Here is a 22,139-nt window from a genome sequence, read left to right as displayed (position 1 = left end):
GCTTCATGCCCAACCTTGCAACCTGAGGTGGAATAGAGAAGGTTTAAAGATACTGGTTGTCTATTTAGGGACAGAAGAATTTAGCTGAAATGTAATGGTGAAGTAGAGAGTTTGTGCACCAAATTGGTCTCATTGGAAACAGGTACTACCCCAGCTATCCTACAGAGGAAGAGATTTGGTGGCCAATAACTTGCCCCTATGCTCTGGCATAAACTTAATGTGCTACAACCACCTGCTGGACTTGTAAAGGAATTGCAAATATCATTGGTGACCTTCTTTTGGTCAGGCCAACACTGGACTAATTTAGATGTTCTATAGCTTCCACTACAAGAAGGGGGATTCACATTGCGAGTTTGAATGTTAATGGAGCAAAAGTGTACCACACAATTTGATCCAGCTGCGTAGGTGTAAGTTCATCTGCACACACAATGAGGTGAAAGCCTTTGGAGGATGGTCTGGTGTCAAGAAGGGCAGCAAAGAGCACTTCTCTCCAAAAAAAACATCAGGGACAGACTGATATTCTGCAAAAGATACAGGTGATGGACTGCTGAGGACTGGGGTAAAGTAATATTCCCTGATGAATCCCCTTTCCGATTGTTTGGGCATCAGCACAAAAAGCTTGTCTGGAGTAGACAAAGTGAGCACTGTGTCATGCCAATCTGTGTCAAGTAAAGCAAGGAAACCTTAATCCCAGACCTTAATCCCAGTGAGAACTTGTAATCATTCAAGAGGTGGACAAACATTAAAAAAGTGACTTTTCACAACCCTGACTACTGGATTTACACTAAATCCTACTTAGACTAGTGATTAGTCAGGTCTAAAGGGCTCTAAAGTTGTCTACCTAGAGAACTTCACTAATCATTTCATTTACACATCATAGTGAGTATATAAAGGGAGTTAGTTTGCTGAGGTCAGTGTGAACAATTATACAGGATCATTTTTAATAGATTTGGGTGGTGGACAGGGGCAGGAGGTTATAGAGAGTTTAATCGGGTCACATGTACAGTGAATTTAAACAAGCTGACTACAATAGCTACAATTTATCTGTTTCTTTATAAGATAATTATTAATACAATTCAGAGGGTTATTGAAGCATTTAAGCATTAATAGGAAAGTTTGATATTGTGTAGTTAAGTTACTGATTCACATAAAACTCATTGCAGAGCCTGTGGACGTGCTGAGAGAATCATTCCCCACTCCTTCTGTACTCCAGGTATGTATCAGGTCAATAGTAACATTTTAACTTCGCTTGAAACGTGTAGTCCACTTTTGTCTAAGTGTGTGTGCGTGTGTGTGAAGGTCATTGAGCCAGTTCTGCAGCTGCTGCCCACCGAACCTCAAGGCGAACCTTCAGCCGTCATTCTGGTAAACAAACCTTTCCTTTATTTGCTAAAGCCGATCACTGGGTTTTACCAGATTGCTTTTACTGTAAAAGTTAGTATAAATCTGTTATGATAAGCAGCTCCTATGATCTTTGTGCTCTACATTTCACAGCCGCTCGATGCTGGTGAACCGAACAGCGCTTGCTGCGATGTTCAGTTCGTGTCTGCAGACTCCTCATCCTCCCAGTCTGAGGTATTCTACAGTGCTGCAGCTGAGATACAAACACACAAACACCCTTCTTTACATGTTTTAATGTCTAGTTTTGTTTCTCTATTTTAAGCCAGTGGCTCGAAACCATAGAGACGCACCACTCGACTCACAAAGTAAACTTTTCCTTTATGAAAAGAAGAATATTGAACGAATAAATATTTAAGTGATGAAAATTGACATTTTTGATTTGACATTCTGTGTTCTTCTTCTGTATTAGAAGAACACAATTGTGAAATGTGGTCATAGATCATGAATTTCGTCTAATTGACATTTGCAGGGATTCCCTTATTATACCAGCTACAAGGAGAGTTTCACTGGCATTCAGCTAAGTGATTGTTTATTGTGGCATCAAAAATGTTGCTAATTGCAGTGACTAATTGTGTTTGTGTGTTTTATATTCATTTTCATTTGCTGCCCAACGAACAACAAGGAGACCCATGACCTGTTTTTCTGGTAACCAAAGCTTTCGTTTATTTACTAAACCCGATCACTGGACTTTACAAGGTTCTTTTTACTGAACAGAATATCTGTATGAACCTGCTATGATCAGAAGCACTTATGCTATGCTCTAAATTTTACAGCCACTCGATGCTGGTGAGCTGATCAGCGCTTTCCAAAACATTCAGTTCCTCTCTGCAGACACCTCCATCTCCCAGTCTGAGGTATTCTACAGTGTAGCAGCTATGATACAAACACACAAACACTCTTCTTTACAAGTTCTAATGTTTAGTTTTGTTTCTCTATTTCTAGTCAGTGAACATCAGGACATACCTCTTGTGGATGATAAGGGGCCCACAGAGTCGTCTTTGCTGGTTTACAACCACAAAGACACAATCCATCAATCACATGGTAATCGCAGACCTAAGTACTGACCTTGATCTTGAGTTTCAGTTATTTGTCATTTTGATAATTGCAGTGATTAAATGTGTTCATTTTAAATTGTTCTTTTCAGGTTGAATCTGCACAAGTTATAGAATTTATTTATCAATATATATTATATTATTTAATCACGTTGGATGTAACACAAAGCCAGAACTCAAGTTCAACAGCAGTTCTTACAAGAAGCTCTTAGCTGAAAGCCTTACAATACAGTATACAGTGACTAGGGTGTGGTTGAAATGAAAAATAATGAGACAATCATAGTAATGGAAATAATAGGATAAGACTTTGAAACCTCCGTCTCTTAGTGCCAAGTTGTTCCCCACCCCTTCTACATGTATCATGCTGACAAGAGAAAGGGACAGTCTACTGATCATGATTCTTGAGTCAGCAGTAAACACAAGTCAGTTTCATAGGAAGTCCCTTTCTGTTCGCATTTTTACTTTCTGTGTAATACTTTATTATCTGTGTAATACTCTGTAATCTGTGCAGATTGATTAGTTTGCATGTAAGGCTAAGGAGGAGACTTCATTGTACATGGCAGTCCATGGCAACTTTCAGGATCCTAGAGATCTCTTAACACTAATCATTTCTCTGTCCTTGCAGGCTGCTTTATTCCATGTTTTTTAATTCATCCATGTCCTTAATTTTCTATCCTTTTGAATAATGAACCAGAATTTTATTTTACTTACTTTATTTTAAAATGTTCTGTTAGATACATTTTAACAGTACACGTCTGACCAATAACCACAAAGAAATAAAAGGTGACATTCTTTACTTTTGCTTTGTTCTTTATTCACTGTTTTTGCAGGTCTAAGCTGTTTGATAAAACAACAGAAAAATGATTTTATATTGATAGTTTAAATACCTTCAGAGGACGTTGTATTATAAAAGGCTTCTGCTCATTTCTTCCGTCATTTGCCCTCCACAAATCCATGCCATTTTCTTTTAACCTCTTGTCCATTCTCTCAGATGCTTAAGTAAATAAATAACTAGCTATGCATAATGTAATCATACAGCAATTCCTGCTCAATCCAATTAAAACAGAATACTGAGTGGGTGAAATAATGAACCCATTTGCTCAAATCCAGATTTCTCAAATCGCATCCATAACCAGACCAATAATTCCATCTAAAACTACATATATATACAGAACAGCACACATAAAGAGACACTGGGCCTTGGGTTTTTATAAATTTAACGCAGTTATAGAACAGTGGTTACAAAATATGTTTTTACTGGACAAGCTGTATGTGCCGACATGGGAGTAATTGTGGCTGAGGGTCACTGATAGCAGGCTGTAATAGAGTGGGTTCTATCCATGAAGATACTGTGTGCTCTCCTAGTAACTCCTGCTCTTCTAAATGTCTTTTAGTGATGGGAAACACACACAACACAAACACAACACAGAAAGAATGAATGAATGAATGAATGAATGAATGAAAGAAATAATATATTCTTTCTTTCTTATATATTTCTTATATATGATATAACATTTTAAAACCATTTAAATTTAAATACCACAAACTCTCAATAGACAATAGTAAAAGAAAAAAAAAAACAATCAAATCTAGCCCTGTCCAATATGGCTGGCAAGTGACGTTATAGCGTGTTAGTTCCGGTCACGTGTATCAACCTCTGACTCAGGATTGGTCGGTCTTCTGACCAATCCCTTTGAAACAGTCTTGTCCAAAGCGTCACTATATTGATGACAGCGATTCGTCGTGTTTGTACATAGATATCTATGGTGTTTGTAGTAGAAGCTCATCCGAGCCTGGTCATGGGCTTAGTTAGCTATTACCATGATGCAAATTAGTCATAACTATCTGTATCCGTTATAACTGAAAATGGCTTAACTCTGCAGCCTGCTTGTGTTATTTGTGTCATGAAGCGATGGCAGTTAGCCTGAAGTTAGCTAGCGGTTTAACTGAACAGATATGAGTCGACACGCAGAGATTCAAAGTGAAATAGTTATAAAACGCAGCTCATGGTCCAAAAAGAGATCCAGAGATACAGGAATGCGGAGCGATTTAACTCCGGCTAAGAAGCGGCTCAGTGCAGAACAATGTAAACCAGAACAATGTAAACCAGAACAATGTAAACCAGCCGAAGATATAAATAAAGAACCACAGATCAAGATAGAAGACAGAGTCCCAGAGCAGGTAAATTACTCTTATACTGTTATTTTTAACTATGCAGCAGAATATTTCTTCCACAGTGTTTCATACAGAATAGAAGCCAAAGCTGAAAATGTGATTGATTTTTATGATTTTACTACTGCTAAGTATGGAGTCGACTCTTTTTATACTGCACAATACAGTGTCGACTCTTATTGATGAGCTGAGCCGAGTTCTGTTCATTCATATCGTTAACTCACACTATAAACTATTATAATAGTTAGTAGACATTTAAATAGTTTATATTGTGAGTTAACGATATGAATGAACAGAACAAGGCTAAGCTCATCGATAAGATTCGACTCTTTTTGTACTGCACAATACAGTGTCGACTCTTATCGATGAGCCGAGCCGAGTTCTATCTACTAGCTGTTATAAGCTTCTGAAATGAACTGCTGAGACAGCAATTGTACACTTTATAAAGTACACTCTGTCCAGTGGGACACTTTATAAGTGTAAAAGCTGTATAATTTTAAGCCCCTAATTGTTTTTTTAGTTAATAAAAAAAACGTATAGTTACAATTACTGGTAACTTTAATGCAGGTCTGCACACAAATGGAATGTATCATCATGCTGTTTTTTTTTGTTCTATAATCATTTTCCAGTGCTGCAGTGACAGTGAAGATCTCTTTGATGGCTACGACAGCATTATCGCTGACACCTCCTTCCTCGCCAAGCTGGAAGATTTTGAACAGGATCACGCACCACAAACCAGCTCACAGAACATCGATCATCTCACAGACTTTGTGGACAATTTCCATGATTTACCGAGCTCTCAACTTGCGTTTCAGCAAGATGTGCAAAATAAATCTCACCCAGCCCACACAGGAGGAACCGGGAACACGTCTGTTCCCGATAAGAGATGCTCCGATCCGATCTCCATTGATCAGAACAAACCCTCCAGCAAGGCCAGGAGAAGCATGGCTGACCAGCTGAAAAGGGCCATGCTGGAAAACGCTACTTCTTCCAACACGGTTTCAAAGGCTGTTCTGCAGAAAGAGGCAGCAGTGAGCGAAGAAATTAGTGCAGCCGTGCAGACTATCAAATACGCGCCCCAAGAAGGAGATTTGGGTCCTTTCTTTGGGCTTCCATCCAAAGTTAAGGATTTAATCAAGAGACTGAAGAGGATTGAGGACTTGTATGGTGAATAATTCACAGCCACGTATATAAATTTAAACCAATACCTCAGTCAGAGCACATTTCTTTTTCTGGCATTTCCTATCAGGTGTCATTTTAACAGCGTTTAGTGAAGCAGAATCTTGATTTTCTTTGATCCTCATAATGACACAATGCACACAAACATGAATTGATTGAGGGTCACTGTGGACTGGAATGGCACTTATAGTTGTGCTCAAAAATTTTTTTTAAGAAAACATGAGTGAGAAGGCAAAAAAATATATTTTATTTCTTATAGGACTCAAATTAACATGTAAGGCATAACAGAATGGCACAATCCTCAAACAAATCATAACCAAAAAGAAAATAAGGAAATAATCCCTGTTCAAATGTTTTCATACCTTTAGTCCTTAGTATTCTGTATTGCCCCCTTTAGCATCAGTAATAGCATGCAGTCATCATTAATTAATCAGTAATTGTGCATGAGGTCCTTAATTCTCTCAAGTGGTACAGCTCTTTTTTCTTTTTATCAGATTGTCTCCAGTTCCTGTAAATGTTTTGGTTGTCTTACACAAACTGCACGTTTGAGATCTCCCAAAGTGGCTCAATAATATTGAGGTCAGGAGGCTGTTATGGCCTCCAGAACCTTCACCTTTATCTGCTGAAGCCATTGGAGCATCAAACTTGCCTTGTGCTTACGATCATTGTCATGTTGGAACGTCCAAGAGCGTCCATGCGCAGCTTTTGTGCTGTAGAATGAAAATTGTCTGCCAGTATTTGCTGATAATATGCTGCATTCATCTTGCCATCAATTTTTACTAACTTCCCTGTGTTGCTCCAGTAACACTTTTTACGGTCTTTTTATGGCATGGGCGCAGAGATGTCTTTCTCTCATTTGTGTTCAAGTACCTCCTTATTGAGCTCCTTGAAACACCACCACTTTTTTCCAAGGCAGCCTGCATTTCTCTTGAAGTTGTTTGTGGGATTTTCTTTGCGTTCCGAAAAAGTCTTCTGGCGGTAGGGGGTGAAATCTTTCTTGGTCTATCTAACCATGGCTTAGTATCAACAGATCCTCTTATTTTCCACCTCTTTATCAGAGTTTGAACAGTACTGACTGGCATAGTGTTGAGAGATCTTTTTATATCCTTTTCCTGCTTTATAAAGTTCCACTACCGTATTACGCAGGTCCATTGGCAGTTCTTTTGTCTTCCCCATGGTGCAGTATCCAGCCAATTCAGTGCATCACCTCATGAGCTGAGAAACTCACTGGTTATTTATACACAGACACTAATTACAATTACAATGAGTCACAGGTTTGGAAACTTCCCTTTAATAGCCATTTAAACCTCAGGTTTGTCAACCTGTGTCTTTATAGTGTTGCCAAACATTTAAGAATATGTAAACTTTTGATCAGGGTTGTTTAGGTGATTTCAGTTATCATTAGGCTTTAAAATTGACTTAACATGACCAATATCCTTGTTTATATATCCACTATATTTTTATTCTTTCAGGGTATTCAAACTTTTGAGCACAACTGTATGTGAAAGTAGAAAGAGGATTATATCTTGTGGTGACTAGTGACAGACACAAGTAGTACAATAATGCATAACTTATTTTAATGTTATAACATAGTATGTAACACTGTTGTATACCTCCCTCACAGGCTGAAATATAGACCAGGAGAAAAGGCAAGCTTGTATTTAATGTCTTTGAGAAACGAAACTAGTTTGCATGTCACAAATTTTCAGCACCAGAATGAAAATATTTTCACATGGATCACAGGAAATGACATAAAACATTCACGAAGCCAAAACTATCAAATAATATGATCCTAATCCTAAACTTAAAGCATTCTTAGAAAAGAGAGAGAAACGTCAGCAGATATTCACTACACTCCTGAAGCTTACTGTGTTGTTTTGGTTGGAGATTTTGTTTTGACCAATCAGTAAGCCACATTAAATTCTAACACCCCAATTTTTTTTTTAATATTTTCTTTTTCTGCAATTGATATGCTTTTTAAAATTTTAGCATTTACTTTTTAATTATATTATGTAACTTGTACGAATTAAGGCTTTTATATAATTGTTTTTGACTTTTTGTTCACTTCTACAATATTTTCACTACTACCTGTGCAAAATGTGTAATATAGAGTCCTGGTACTAATGAAGCCTAATGGAGTCTGTCTGTGTTCCAGAGTGGCAGAAGGTGTGCCTGAATTTGGACTCAGTGATCCACAGAAAGAATTTGATCTACTCTCTTCCGACGAGTGGAGGGAAGACGTTGGTGGCTGAGATTCTTATTTTTAAAGAGATTCTCTGTAGGAAGAAAGACGCTCTGCTGATATTACCATATGTATCCTTGGTGCAAGAAAAGGTAAATAAAACAGTGTTTTATTGTTCAGCAGCATGAAAAATCTAATATAGTTTCTGGTTAGTGTGGTTGTCTTGTACCCAGAGCGACTGACATTTTATCTCTCTTTTTGTTTAATACTGAGCAATTAAGGGTTAAGGGTCTTGCTCAGGGGCCCAGCAGTGGTAGCTTGGTGTAACCTGGGATTTAAATAAGCACAACCTTCCGATTGATAGTCCAACACATTAACCACTAGGCTGCAGTTTGCATGTTCTGCACATGCTTCAGGGATTTCCTTTGGGTTCTCCAGTTTTCGCCTTTATTCTAAAGACAGACTATAGTCTGAATGGCATCTCTAAATTGTCCACAGCGTGAATGGCTGTGTGTACTCGAATGTGCTATGTGATGATTTGGAACCCTGTCCAGGGGCCCTGCGTTGTATAGTAACCAGGAATAGACCTTGGGCTCTCTGCAGCCCTGTGTGTGATAAGAAGTACAGTAAATGAATAGAAGGCTGGTTCCAGGGCTGATTTTTTTTTTTTTTACCTTCATCAGGCAATCCAGATGTGGAAATGAAAAAAAAAAAATACTACATATCCTGTTCCTTTTTCCTGAACAGCTTTGCTGGGCTGAATTTTACCTAATGTAAAATATTTCGCTATGATATTTAATTATATACAACACCACCATTTTTTATGATTCTCCCTGCTTATTAATATAACTTGGTCAGAAGGTGTTGATTCATTTTGTACACCAGTAAAACTCACAAGGACGATCGGCTACAAGGGAAATCACAGCTTTCTGTTAATGTGCTCATTCTAATATGTTCTTGTTTTCTAGTAGCAGCTAATTTACAAGGAATTGAATGGAAGTGTGCTACACGAACAGTGTAAAAACTATGTGTAATTAATGATATACAGTATAAATTTTCTGTCTCCAGTGTCAGAGCTTTTTTACAGACAGAAGTAACGCTGTAGCTTTTTTTACACACTGCACTTTCTTGGTAACATGACAAGATGTTTTTGTGTCTTATTAACTGCAAGACAGAGAAAACCCGCAACCACATTTGGCATAAAAAGGAAATACACAGGAAGTTGAATATGAACGGCTAACTAAGCAGTGATACGTTTCAAAGTGTTTATATGTGTTTTTTCAGATACAGGATACATGAAATGCCCCCAAGTAAGCAGTTTTTTTTCCCTCGCAGGTTCGAGGATTGTCAAGTTTTGGTATTGAGCTGGACTTCTTAGTAGAGGAGTATGCTGGGAGTAAAGGAAAATTCCCTCCTGTGAAAAGACGAAGCAAGAATTCACTTTACATTGCCACGATAGAGAAAGGTCATAGCCTAGTGAACTCGCTGATTGAGACAAACAGACTGGACAACATCGGCTTAGTGGTGGTCGATGAGGTTGGTTCTGGTGCGTCGCTTGTTTGTTTATTCATTTATTTATATATTTATTTTGCAAAATGTAACAGTTTTATTTTTGTTTCTTCTCCACTTTACTCAGCTACACATGCTTGGAGACGGCAGCAGAGGAGCGATTCTCGAGATGACTCTGGCCAAAGTACTCTACATCAGCAGTAAGTCGATCGCAAAACGTTGACTTCTCTGTCTCTCAACACATTACTTCACAAAGCTTAATGTGAACGTTTTAACAGAAAGCACACACATCATTGGAATGAGTGCAACTCTGGGGAACGTAGCAGATCTCCTGAGTTTCCTGAAGGCTGACAACTACACCAATGACTTCAGACCTGTAAATATTCCTTTAATTACTTTAACACTTTACTGAACGACTCGGTCAAGGATGCTGTATATGAAGTGATGTCTCAGTGCTGTTTTGCAGGTCCAGCTGAAGGAGTATGTGAAACTGAGGGACAGTATATATGAAATCGATCCTAAAGAGGAGCACTGCTTCTGCTTCTCACGTGTGCTGAATTTTAAGGTAGGTAGTGATGGTTCTTGTTTCTGTAAAACATCCTAAAACATCCAGGTGTCTCCTCTGTGATTAAACAGTATTTTCTTCCTGTTTGGTCATGTCCCCATTCCCACCTAATGTCTAGCTCTTTCCTGAAGGCAAACACATGCTTCCTACAAGACACATGAAGCTGACGCATTTTTATGCACTGCTGTTCTTGTTGCTCCCAGGGCAGCTAAACCTCATAGCAAAGCACTAACTGCCCTTTTCTCCCCACATGGCTTCACAGATGGCCATGATTAGCTAGTGTCTCTGTTCTTGGCTGCCATTCCTACCACCAGCCTGGCTAATTATGATCTCTTTGACTCCTGCCTCATTGTCAAGATTCAAACTGTGCTATACAATGCGGTTGATGGATTCTGGATTCTGATTTGGTCAGAAGGTTTATGTATAACAGAAGCTTTGCTGATAGCACAACTTCATACAGAAGAATTTTAAATTCATAAAGCAACAAGTTAATATTTAACGATAGGTTACCAGCTTTAGTTTAGAATCTGAGGTAAGCTTGTTAATTTGTGTATGATTACATAAAGAAGGACTTCACTGTTATAGACAAATATCTTTTCTAGCCTGTGGAATTTTTTTTACACATTCAGTTTAATTCATTATCTGTATTGTGCTTTTAACAATGGGCATAAAAACAGCTTTATTTATATATATATATATATACTGTACATTTATATTTTCAGGATGTATACCTTTATCCCTAATGAGCAACCCTGAGTTGATGATGGCTTTCTTGGACGATACAATGATGAAACAACTTAAATGAGAAGCCATCTGTTTTACAAATGATTGGGATTATAAAATAATTTTGTTAAGGTTTGATGGAGACTTGTTGATGGAGAACCTGTTCGTATCAACTGCAGTCTAAAGCCATCTTCATGGCTTCTACCTGATACCATTCACAGTAATTTCTAGGCTGTATCTAGAATCTGAGGGATGTTGTAGCTACTGTAAGTGGTTAAGGTGATGAACCACTGATCAGAAGGACTTGAGCTCGAATCCCAGGTCCACCAAGCGTCCACTGCTGGGCCCCTGAGCAAGGCTCTCCATCCTCAATTGCTCATTCATTCATTCATTCATTCATTCATCTTCTACCGCTTATCCGAACTACCTCGGGTCACGGGGAGCCTGTGCCTATCTCAGGCGCCATCGGGCATCAAGGCAGGATACACCCTGGACGGAGTGCCAACCCATCGCAGGGCACACACACTCTCATTCACTCATGCAATCACACACTAGGGACAATTTTCCAGAGATGCCAATCAACCTACCATGCATGTCTTTGGACGGGGGACCTCAATTGCTCAGTTGTATAAAAATGAAGTAAACATGTAAGTTGCTCTGGATAAGGGTGTCTGCCAAGTGCTGTAAATGTACCTTGAGGCTGTCTGTGAAGCAATCCTCACATCACTTCATGCATTTTTACACAGTAATTGGATAATAATATTTTTAATAATATAAATTACTATGAATGCTAATTAAGAATACTTTATTTCTAATGAATTTTAAAAATGAAAATGATTGAGTAATGATTTCACCTTTTAAATCAGAACATCAAGCCAAATCATCTGATTGTTTCAGCGTTAAGAGCAATGTGTTTGTTCTGTGTGTTACATACAGAATAATTTGTAAGACGTGTTGCACATACACATCTAAAGCTAATAAACAGATCGTTTTAAAAATGTTGTTATATAACAGAGAAAAATATATAATTTGAAAAAAAATTACATTTTATGGATGCTGCATTATTATATATCAGTCCAAAAGATGCTTTTTTTCGGTTAAGTGTGAAAGAAACACAAACCTGCTGACTTTATGCTGTGTGTGTTGTTGTTTTTTTCTTTGTTTGTTTGTAAAAGTACTCCAGCGGGATGCAGAAGCTGGATCCGGACCACATTATTGCTCTGGTTACTGAAGTGATCCCTCAACAGTCCTGTTTAATATTCTGTGCCACCAAGAAGAACTGTGAAAACGTAGCTGGTATGATCTGCAAGTATCTGAATAAGTAAGTACACCCTTTAATAATAAATATAAGATACAAATATTCATATACAGTATATTATTATAGACTTTTGCAGAAGTTGTATTTTTGGTTTTTGTCTGTTAACTCCTCCACAGAGACTTCCTCAAGCACAGAGAGGAGCAGAAAGCGACACTGCTCTCCGAGCTGAGGAACAGTGGGAATGGCGCGTTGTGTCCCGTGCTACAGAAGACTGTGCCCTTCGGCCTGGCGTACCACCACAGCGGTCTGACCAGTGATGAAAGGAAGCTGCTGGAGGAGGCCTACTCATCCGGAGTGCTCTGTCTCCTCGCCTGCACCTCCACCCTGGCTGCGGGCATCAACCTCCCTGCTCGCAGGTCCGTCACAGTTAATCTATTAATGTAGCACCTTACAATGACACAAAGACACCTGGAATAAGCAGCAGAGACTCTTGCAGTGTTGTGCTTACTGAGCCTGTTGAAGAGGTTTTACGTTATTTAGAATAATAGCTTTTGCTGTGTTACTTTTATACTGCCTGTGCCTGACCCACATTAAAAAAAATCTTGAAATAATTTTGGTCTAATTGTGCTGTAATCAGTATTAATATTGTGGAGAAGTTTTTTTTTTTCAGGTTAACCTATGGAATTAATGCTGTACCGAAATGAAAACTCAAGTGTGCTGTACCACCAAAAAAACCAACATTTTTTAAAATACATTTTAATTACATCCAAATATTAAATACATTTTATTAAATATATTTTGTAAGATGAAATTATACAAACAGTTTTATCATAATTATAACAGAATTTTTATACGTATTTAGCTTGCACCACAAGACCCAATCATCTCAGTCTGGGCTTTATCTCTGTCTTTTTTATTAATATGTTCCATAAGCATACCAAGCTTTGTCTGACTGTTTAGCCACTATTTTTATTTTGGTCTATATAAACTTTAAATCCTGTGTATTCAGGGTGATCCTGCGCTCCCCATACATGGGAGCAGACTTCATAAAGAGGAGTCAGTACAAGCAGATGGTGGGAAGAGCAGGTCGTGCTGGGATTGATTCAATGGGTGAGAGCATCGTCATCCTGCAGGACAAAGACAAGGAGCGGGTGAGAGTTTTAGCCTCCTCTCATCTTCCAACGTTCAGCTCAGGTACTGAATAACACTCACTTGTTTTATTTTGTTGTTAGGTCAAAGAGCTAGTGTGTGCGCCAGTGGAGAACTGTTACAGCAACCTGTTACATGATGGGAGTCACGGCCTTCTAAGTCTCATTCTCTCCCTCATTGGCCTTGAAGTGAGTGACCGTTTTTGATCTCAGTGGTCAGAGAAGTCTGAGTTGTTAATAAAGTCTTTTAGTAAATAAAGTTTTTTGATCTAGATCACATGCACTGTGGAGCAGGTCCTGGAGTTCATGTCCAGGACTTTACTCAGCATCCAGGAAACTCGGCTTTGTCTGCAGAAGAGTCTTAGTAAGCTTACAGTGGAGTCTATAGAGATGCTGAATCAAAAGGGCCTCATCACCATGGCTTCTCACGAGCAATCTGTGCTGCGTGTCACCAAACTTGGAAGAGCAACATATAAAGGTGAGATTATTTAATACCATGGATATTGTATGACATGCTGGGATTGGACAATGAAACTAAAAACCTGGTTTTAGATTAAAACTTAATATAGACTAGAATCTTCTTTTGCAGCCAATACAGCACCATTTCATCTTGGGAATGAAGGATACGAGTCTTGCACAGTGGCCAGAGAGTTTTTGAGCCATTCATCTTGCAGAACAGTGGCCAGGTTACTGCATGAGGATGAAAAAAGTGGCTCAATTATATTCAGATCTGGTGACTGTGCAGGTCATGGGAGATGCTCAAATTCACTTTCAAAATCATTAAAACACCTTCAGGGAACAGTGTTTGAACCATTGGGTGAACATGGCCATCCAGATATGATATGTGTTGTGTAGACTGTAATAATTAATCTACTGCTCTGCTAATTCAACCTTCACACTTTGTTCTTACTTATGACTTGTGAAACCAGTGGAGACTGGCCACCAGGAGGCCTAGACACAACCTCCAAAGCAAATTGGCCAGTGTTTCAGTTTCATTGTCCAACCTGCCCATTAAGAGAGAAGCTTTGTTAGATTTTTAATAATTTAACTTTACTAATTAAATATTGATGCTGCAAATACTCCATCTGTATCCTCACAATAAAAAAATGGCAATAGTATATAATGTGAATTCTGATATTGTCAGAGGGTCAGAGGGTGATGAGTAAAATACCACTAAATTGTTGAACAAACACAAGCTAAATAAGGTAATTAAAATGTTTACAATAGCTTCCTCACTCAGTATGCAACTCTAACTGTATGTTATTGTGGTTATAGTTGTTTATAAGCAGCCAATCAGAATCAAGTATTCAGACAGACTGTGGTATAACTTGCTAGAATTAAATTGATCTTATATCATGAGTAGATGAAACATTAGTTAATGTAGGTATATTTAACATCTTCACAGATGCTAATACATAGCAACGAAGGTCTAGATATATAACATAAATATGGGGAATAACCAATATACGGTTCTGTGTGCATATATTCAACTGCGTGCTTTGTCCTCTATTCAGGCTCAGTAGATCTGAGATACTCGGACATCCTCTACAGAGACTTGTCTAAAGGTCTGGAAGGTCTGCTGCTGAACAGTTTTCTGCATTTGGTGTATCTGGTCACTCCATATGACATGGTTTCCCAGATCAAGCCAGAATGGATGATCTACTTCAGTCAGGTAAGTTGCATACAAATCAGACTTCGCAATGACATTTTAACAAGCGCTTCAATTGACACCAATCCATAACTGGCATCTGCTGTAATCACAACATGACACTTTCTATACATTGTGCGTTTCGTTGTGCAACCTGTAGTTATCCTAACATGGAGAAACAATCACAAATGTAATTGTTATTCACTGTCGTACTGTCTCGTGGTACATTTTTGGGTGTACAGTCATGTATTTACAGCTGGCAGATCTCTGTAGACAAAATGGGCTTATTAATGAAGACTCCAGAACAAACAGCACTTACATTGTAAAAAAAATAGACATCTTGGCCTGTAACAATGTCTTCAATATAGTCAACTGTGTCCAGTATTTCTCGATATTAGATATTTCTCAGTTATCTAAGATTATTTAAACCCATTTCTAGACAGTTTTCCTTGTAAGATTTTGTTCATATCAAGATTAAATTCCAGATTTCCCATTAGGCTTTTTTGCTGTTTTTTTTTTTTTTTGCTATTAAACCTTATCATTTACATCACAAGGAGTTTATTTGTTTATTTACTGTAAATACCATAATTCTAATGTGCATGTCAGTATATACTAGACATTGTAAATCATACCTCTTTAGAACCACCAGAGGATCATCATCTTGAAATGCTCTGATAAGCGGTCATATCTCATGCTAATGCAGACAATATATCTAGGAAATACAGTACAATGTTAAAAAAAATAAAAAAATCTGTGGTGACCTCAACATAAAAAATTAGTCAACATTCTACATGCAAATTATTGAGTAAACTGAACTTTTCAATAGAAAATCATTAAGTTACAGTTTAAGGTTCAATTTAAGGTAATTATAGGAAATAATGTTTAAAGTTCCCTGTACTTAATAATTTAGTTTGTTGTAACCTATAAATGTTTTGATTTGGATTTTGTCAACATTATTCTATGCCTACATTTGTAACCAATAAGACTCACGACAAAACACAAAGCTATGGAAATGCCATTTTCAAAAGAGACCAATGCAGGGTCGCTGAATAAAGGCCAGCTGGCTCCTTCCTGAATGTGCTGTATCTTGAGGTGCTACAGAAAAAACTCAGAGTTGTAGTGTAAAAACTAGTAGTACTGTATCTGGCAACTCTACTGAGGAAAAACATAAACACAATAAAAGATGTTACTACAATATCTGACATACCTAACTACAACTACTATTACATTAGAAGAGAAGGTCACAACATACAAAACTGCTAACTAACAAACTATCACAATGCGGTATCAAACTGAAAGGAAACCCCTTAGACCTGATAGCTTGCGCATCTTACACATCAGTAAAAGTACATACAATGCACTAGAATGGTAAACATAAAGTAGATTTCTGTCAAGAAAGGCACTTACCAATTTTCAAGTCTTAAAGTTAACTAGTAACAAAATTTGACAATTGCACTTTCTTGCTAGTTACAGTAACTAGAGAAGTTAGCTAAACTTAGCCAGTTAAATTATAGCAAATTCAAACTCAAATATTACATTAATTCTTTAAGCCCATCGCTTGCCAGCTAAATTAACACCATGGAGGTTGTAGGTACTGTAGGCACAAGATTTTTTAACCACACAGAAAGAATGACTTTATGATCATACATTAAATATCGAAAAACGTTTGAAGAACTTGTCTTTGTTGCTTCTAGCTCTTAGTGTCCAATTAAGCATGTGAACGTCTTCCAAAGTCAAGCATAGCATTTTCCATTTGTGATGATTAATGAAAAATAACTCCTATATTTGCTCTCTTCAAACTTTGTATGTCAAGTTTCCCAACGTTGCCACAAAATCATGAAACAAAGCATTGTAAGTTATGACAACTTTAATCTCACAAAGCTGTGCTTTTTGATTTCCTCTTCAAGTAAATACAACTATTTTGCAACATTTTATTTAATTTTTTTTACAGTGAAGGCTACCGTTTATTTGCAATTTGACGAAAAAAATATTATTATTATTATAATTTTTTTTAAATTTATTAATAGATAACAAAGCTGTCTGCCGCTGAACAGAAGATGGCGGCCACTATTGGTGTGCCCGAGAGCTTCCTCGTTCGGAAAGCAGCTGGACAGAGTGTGAGAAAGGTGGGGTGTAGGTTTCTATTTCAGGATTTTTGCTCTGGTTGTGCTGTGCTCATGGGAATTACATTAGTTCAGGTAGTTTATTGTGTGTGCGTGTTTATGCGTGTGTGTGCGTGTGTGTGTGTTAGAGTATAGACCCTGCAGTGGTGAACAGACTGTACCTGGCTCTGGTGCTTTATTCTCTTCTGAAAGAGACGAATGTGTGGAATGTCTCGGACAGATTTCAGCTGACGCGAGGCCTCATTCAGACCCTCGTCAGTTCCTCCTCAGCCTTCTGCTCCTGTGTGCTGCATTTCACTGAGGTCAGATCAGGGATTGGGTTCCATGATGTTGGAAGACTAGACTCTGTAATTTCAGGACTATACCTGAATTTGTCTCTGTGTTCATCCAGGAGCTGGAGGAGTTTTGGGCCTATAAAGCTCTTCTCACCGAGCTGACCCGCAGACTGACCTACTGCGTACAGGCTGAGCTCATTCCACTGATGGAGGTCACTGGAGTCATGGAGGTGTGTTTGCATGTAAAATCTGTTCACTTTGCATGTTTTCAGTGTCTTCAGTTTTATGGTTCATCTTGGTTAAGGTATGGACCCAAGCCTATCCACAGAACATATCTTTGGGTGAAAGTAGAATTCATCCTGCATGGGACACCAAGTGGCACCACACGCACACTTTAGTAAAGCATTTAACTTATTGCCTAAGCATGCAGCTTAATATTATATGAAACCTCTACATTTACATTTATGGTTTTTGGCAGACACCCTTATCCAGAGCTACGTCCTAAATTGATTTGAAGTCTCTATCAATGAATACATTAACACTGGTAGTAAACAGACTTGGGATACCATCAACCTAAATCTCTGTTGAGAGCTTGCTGCTTTATTATTTTTATTTTTTTTTGTGTGTGTTCAAATACATAAACAAACAGGGAAAATAAGTGCTAGTTTAAGTGTTGCAGAAAAGTGCAGAGTAGTTCAGAGGGGGAGAGTTAATTGCCAAAATAAACAATTAAGACAGAAGGCAATATGAAACATTATTTTCTGGGGGTGTAAACTTTTGAACAGGATGATTATCATTCATTCATTCATTTTTTTTACCACTTATCTGAACTACCTCGGGTCACGGGGAGCCTGTGCCTATCTCAGGCGTCATCGGGCATCAAGGCAGGATACACCCTGGACGAAGTGCCAACCCATCGCAGGGCACACACACACTCATTCACTCACGCACTACGGACAATTTTCCAGAGATGCCAATCAACCTACCATGCATGTCTTTGGACCGGGGGAGGAAACCGGAGTACCCGGAGGAACCCCCGAGGCACGGGGAGAACATGCAAACTCCACACACACACAAACCGGAGGCGGGAGGCGAATGTGCTATCCACTAAGCCACCGTGCCCCCAATATTTAAAATATCTTATAATATCTTCTGGACAAAATAATATAATTAAACAAAATAACAATGTTCACTGTTCAACCTGTACAAAAGTTTACACCACCCTGGCTGGCACGTATTGTGTTGCCTTCTAGTCTCTAAGTGAATGTTTGTAGGTTCTGTAATTGTTGTGTACAAGTCTCAGTGTAAAAGGTTGGATTTTAGAATCATATAGTAACTGCGTTCAATTTAACTTCCCAGGACAAATAAGGGACTTGTAGCTATGAGGAGAGACACAGGCTAAATTCCTTTAGGCACTCAACAACATGGACAACATTAAGGAACGAACACACAAGTGAAATTGTACTTCTTGTTTAATAATATTATTGAAATGATTAATTAAAGTATAGACCCATAGCTAGACATGTGTGTTTAGCATCACTTTTGCTTGATACACTGTCTGAATAAAATTTTTGTGTGATGCTTTGCACTTATCTTCCTCATATTACACAGTAACATGAGAGATAAAGAATAAACAAACTGTGTATCTCGTTTGATCTCTTTTCCCAGTTCCGTGCCAAGCAGCTGTATAATGCTGGGTATAAATCTCTGGCTCATCTGGCCAACGCGGACCCGAACGTGCTGGTGAAATCTGTGGAGAATCTTTTTAAGAGGCAGGCGAATCAGATTGTGGCTTCAGCAAAAGTTAGTACATTTTAATCATGTCATCATCGTATGCTTGCTTTTACTTTTGCCTTGTAGCTCAAGATTATGAAGAATCACTAAACACACGAATTCACACAATAAACGGAAGGTCAAAAGTGTTGAAGATGTTGAAGCTCATCTTTCATTTCTTGCTACAGTACGAGGATTTCAGTAACTAAATAATTTTATTTCTATGTACCTGTAGATTTCAATGATTTCAGTTTAATGATTTTGGTTTAAATTTTATGTTGCTTGATTCCATAAAATGACAAATTCCTGGAGGGAGTATAAAATGCAGTCCCTACTGTAACAGTCGCCTTATGACATTACATTTGGCAATATTCAGGTCATAAGAAATAGAAGACCATGATGCATTGCAAACAATGTAACTGAATCAAATTCTGCACTTTTTCAGTGGTTACCACTTGTGTATATATTTCAGTACTTTGTAATTATTATGTATCTTGAAGTTTTTGTCTTGTTTTAAAAACCTTTGTGTTAGTTTTACATGTGCATTTGTATCAGCAGGGATAATTTATTCATAAGCTAGATAACTTTGTGATCTAGCAAGTCACAGAAACTCAGATCACAGAGGGAATTCTGTAACCAAGACACTGGGCAGTACCTGTTCAGCTTGGTTTAATTTATTTAAAAGTAAAGAAGTTAAATATTAATAATTATATAAGTTATTTATTTATTTATTTATTCATTCATTCATTTATTTATTGCTGTGAACAACCACCTTAGGGTTGGGGAGATGTTTCTAAATTTAAGGTCATTTCTTTGTTTTTCCTTGTTTGAGGCTGGATGTTCCAAGATGAAGCTATGAGCCATGTCTTTTGCACTTATGAGAATAGCTGTGAGGAAACAGAAGTCTGGACCAGAGTAGTTTTTAAGGCTTTTCTCCTGGCAGTGAAATTCCCCCAAAAAACCTTTGTAGATGTAGTCAGCTGTGATTATTCTTCATTCTTCGTTTCTTATCAGGAGTGGCTTTGCTGGCGTCTGAACGGCTTAGGAGGACACTTTAGCCTTAACATTTAATGGCCTTTTATGAGCCTTCAGTGCTCATGAGACACTGCAATTAGTGGTTTCTACTAATGATGTTTGTTGTTAGCCAAATCATTATGTACCTCATAAGTTTAGCTAATCATACTAATAATCATATTAATGTTAGTTAGTAGCTCATGTTAAATAGCATTTTAATGTGTGCTTTTTCAGAAAAGTGTGATCACATTATCAACGAGATGGTTATATTATCTGTATAACAGATAGTTAATGGCATTATTCTGGCTTTCCTTTCTCTCACCCTTGCCATGCTTTTATTATACACATTAAACAAACACATCATATTCATGAGATGAACTTGAGCATCAAACACATTTTCTAACAAGTGGACCAGGAAACACACAGCAAAGAGAGAGATATAAGTGTACGAACGAAAATATTATGTTTAACTTTAAGGAGATTCAATATGGCCAAAATTCCCCTGAAAGTGAGATCCTTGTTCTTCAGTTATACTAGGATTTTCTGAACTAAAAAGAACTGATGAATTATGGATAGTTTTGGTCCCTCCGTAAGGTTCATTTCTCCCCCACACAACATTGCCGCTCTCAGGAAATTATCTTAAAATGATCTCGATTTGCTAAATGCTAAACATTTGTTAAAATGTAATATATGAAGAGTGGCCGAGAGGTCTGTTTACATTTGTATGTATTTGATTAGATGGTTTAAATAATGTAGTTAATAAATAAGGTTTAAGATCATAGAAGATTGAATTGGTAGCTGGGCAAAAGGAAAAAAGCTTTCTTTCATTCTTCCATCCATCCATCCATCTGGCTATAATATAATTCGATTTCAATCTATTGCCTTTCTTTCTGGAAAAGTCTAAATCTGGATTTCTGTAAAACTTCTATGTAACAATGTCCATTGTTAAAAGTTTTGTATAAATAAAGCTTGGTAAAATAATTGGTATAATATGTATTTAACCTCTTATTACCTGTGTTGATACTGTTGTAGATGCTGTTACAGGAGAAGGCAGAAGCTCTGCAGGAGGAGGTTGACGAGCTGCTGATGTTCCCTACTGACCTCCCGTCTGCCTAAACGTTTACTATTTTATGTAATTCAATTTAACATTTTTGCTATTTATATTTATCCTTGATGGCTAGCCCAACTGTCTAAAATAAAAATGAGACATTTAATATCTCTTTTTTTTTTTTTTTGTATATGCTTTTTTTTTTTATCATGAAAGCCATCTGGTCAATAAATGAATGCAAACATATAATATAACTATTTTTTGTAATCTCTGTTCATTTTAATTGCACAGTCCTTATGAGACACATTCTTAGCATATAAAAGTTTGTGGTTAAATTCCAAAAAATGACCCATTATGCACAAGTGAAATACAAAAACCATTATTTTCAGGATTAAATGTTCCCTTTCAGCCTCTGAGATTTTGCTGAGTGTTCAGGACAGAAACGTGAGAAAGGGAAAATGAACCTGACGTAATATGAAATTTCTTTATGAAGAGATTTCTTTCCCTGCTCACATCTGCATGGTGATCTGAATAGAAATTAGAAGCTTTCAAAAATAAATAAGTGTGAAATTTGAGTATTTTTAGTAATTGATACTAATGAATCAGGCACACAACATGAGCAGGAAAATGAACTAACCACCTTAAAATTGTTGTCTTCAGCAAAAGGGTGATAATCACTAAGTTTTTCGTGGTACTAGCTAAAAACAACCTGAAATTGAGTCAGAACCAAATTGGGGTCAATATGATTCAATAGTAAAATCAACAAGGGGTTGAGTCAGAGTCAAGAACATCAGGGTGTTTGATCTGATTCAAAAGCAATGAAATGCTGAGTCTGAGTTAAAAGAGACCAACAAGGTGTCGTATCAAAGTCAAGTACAAGACAAACAGGTAGTCAAATCTGAGTCAAAACCTAAACCAACAAGTTCTCAGGCTAAGACCGGTGTTGAATCCAAGCCAAGGAGATCCAAGGAGAAGAGGAAGTCAAGTATAAGTCAAGACAAGCATGAAGCTGGGTGTCAAGACCAAGATCTACAGCAATCAAGTCTTTATCAAGATCAGTTAATCAGTG

At 37.6% G+C, this 22,139-nt stretch overlaps 1 protein-coding gene and 1 long non-coding RNA gene across 5 annotated transcripts; both read left to right on the top strand.

The window, feature by feature from the left end:
- Positions 1-1,293: 1,293 nt before the first annotated feature.
- On the top strand, positions 1,294-3,180 carry LOC132860075 (uncharacterized). 3 transcript variants are annotated; one of them, XR_009649782.1, is made up of 6 exons: positions 1,294-1,365; positions 1,495-1,575; positions 1,664-1,706; positions 1,871-2,046; positions 2,175-2,255; positions 2,344-3,180. It is a non-coding gene; the product is annotated as an uncharacterized LOC132860075 (long non-coding RNA). The 3 variants fall into 3 exon arrangements; XR_009649781.1 differs by having other exon boundaries at positions 1,664-2,046; positions 2,344-2,442; positions 2,546-3,180; XR_009649780.1 differs by having other exon boundaries at positions 1,664-2,046.
- A 1,004-nt stretch (positions 3,181-4,184) lies between these two features.
- On the top strand, positions 4,185-21,237 carry helq (helicase, POLQ like). 2 transcript variants are annotated; one of them, XM_060891353.1, is made up of 18 exons: positions 4,185-4,634; positions 5,255-5,792; positions 7,960-8,138; positions 9,322-9,522; positions 9,623-9,695; positions 9,774-9,871; positions 9,962-10,060; positions 11,959-12,104; positions 12,218-12,457; positions 13,051-13,192; positions 13,274-13,378; positions 13,463-13,667; positions 14,704-14,861; positions 16,865-16,963; positions 17,089-17,262; positions 17,352-17,465; positions 18,904-19,038; positions 21,055-21,237. In XM_060891353.1, exons 1-18 carry the CDS (start codon positions 4,410-4,412, stop codon positions 21,136-21,138), a joined length of 3,015 nt encoding a protein of 1,004 aa, XP_060747336.1. In that variant the 5' UTR covers positions 4,185-4,409; the 3' UTR covers positions 21,139-21,237. The 2 variants fall into 2 exon arrangements, with proteins under 2 accessions (XP_060747336.1, XP_060747338.1); XM_060891355.1 differs by lacking the exons at positions 4,185-4,634; positions 5,255-5,792; positions 7,960-8,138 and having other exon boundaries at positions 9,404-9,532.
- Positions 21,238-22,139: the final 902 nt, after the last annotated feature.

The sequence above is a fragment of the Tachysurus vachellii genome, chromosome 17, assembly GCF_030014155.1.
Source record: "Tachysurus vachellii isolate PV-2020 chromosome 17, HZAU_Pvac_v1, whole genome shotgun sequence".
Lineage (NCBI taxonomy): Eukaryota > Metazoa > Chordata > Actinopteri > Siluriformes > Bagridae > Tachysurus > Tachysurus vachellii.
Note: the sequence above shows the minus strand (reverse complement) of the source record. Positions and strands in the feature narration are given on the sequence as shown.

What these genes read in the sequence shown, in the direction of transcription:
- helq (XM_060891353.1), top strand. Translation starts at nt 4,410, where the DNA reads ATGAGTCGACACGCAGAGATTCAAAGTGAAATAGTTATAAAACGCAGC. An exon ending in CAAAGTACTCTACATCAGCA is followed by an intron (nt 9,696 to 9,773) that starts GTAAGTCGATCG and finishes ACGTTTTAACAG; the next exon opens with AAAGCACACACATCATTGGA. An exon ending in CACGTGTGCTGAATTTTAAG is followed by an intron (nt 10,061 to 11,958) that starts GTAGGTAGTGAT and finishes TGTTTGTAAAAG; the next exon opens with TACTCCAGCGGGATGCAGAA.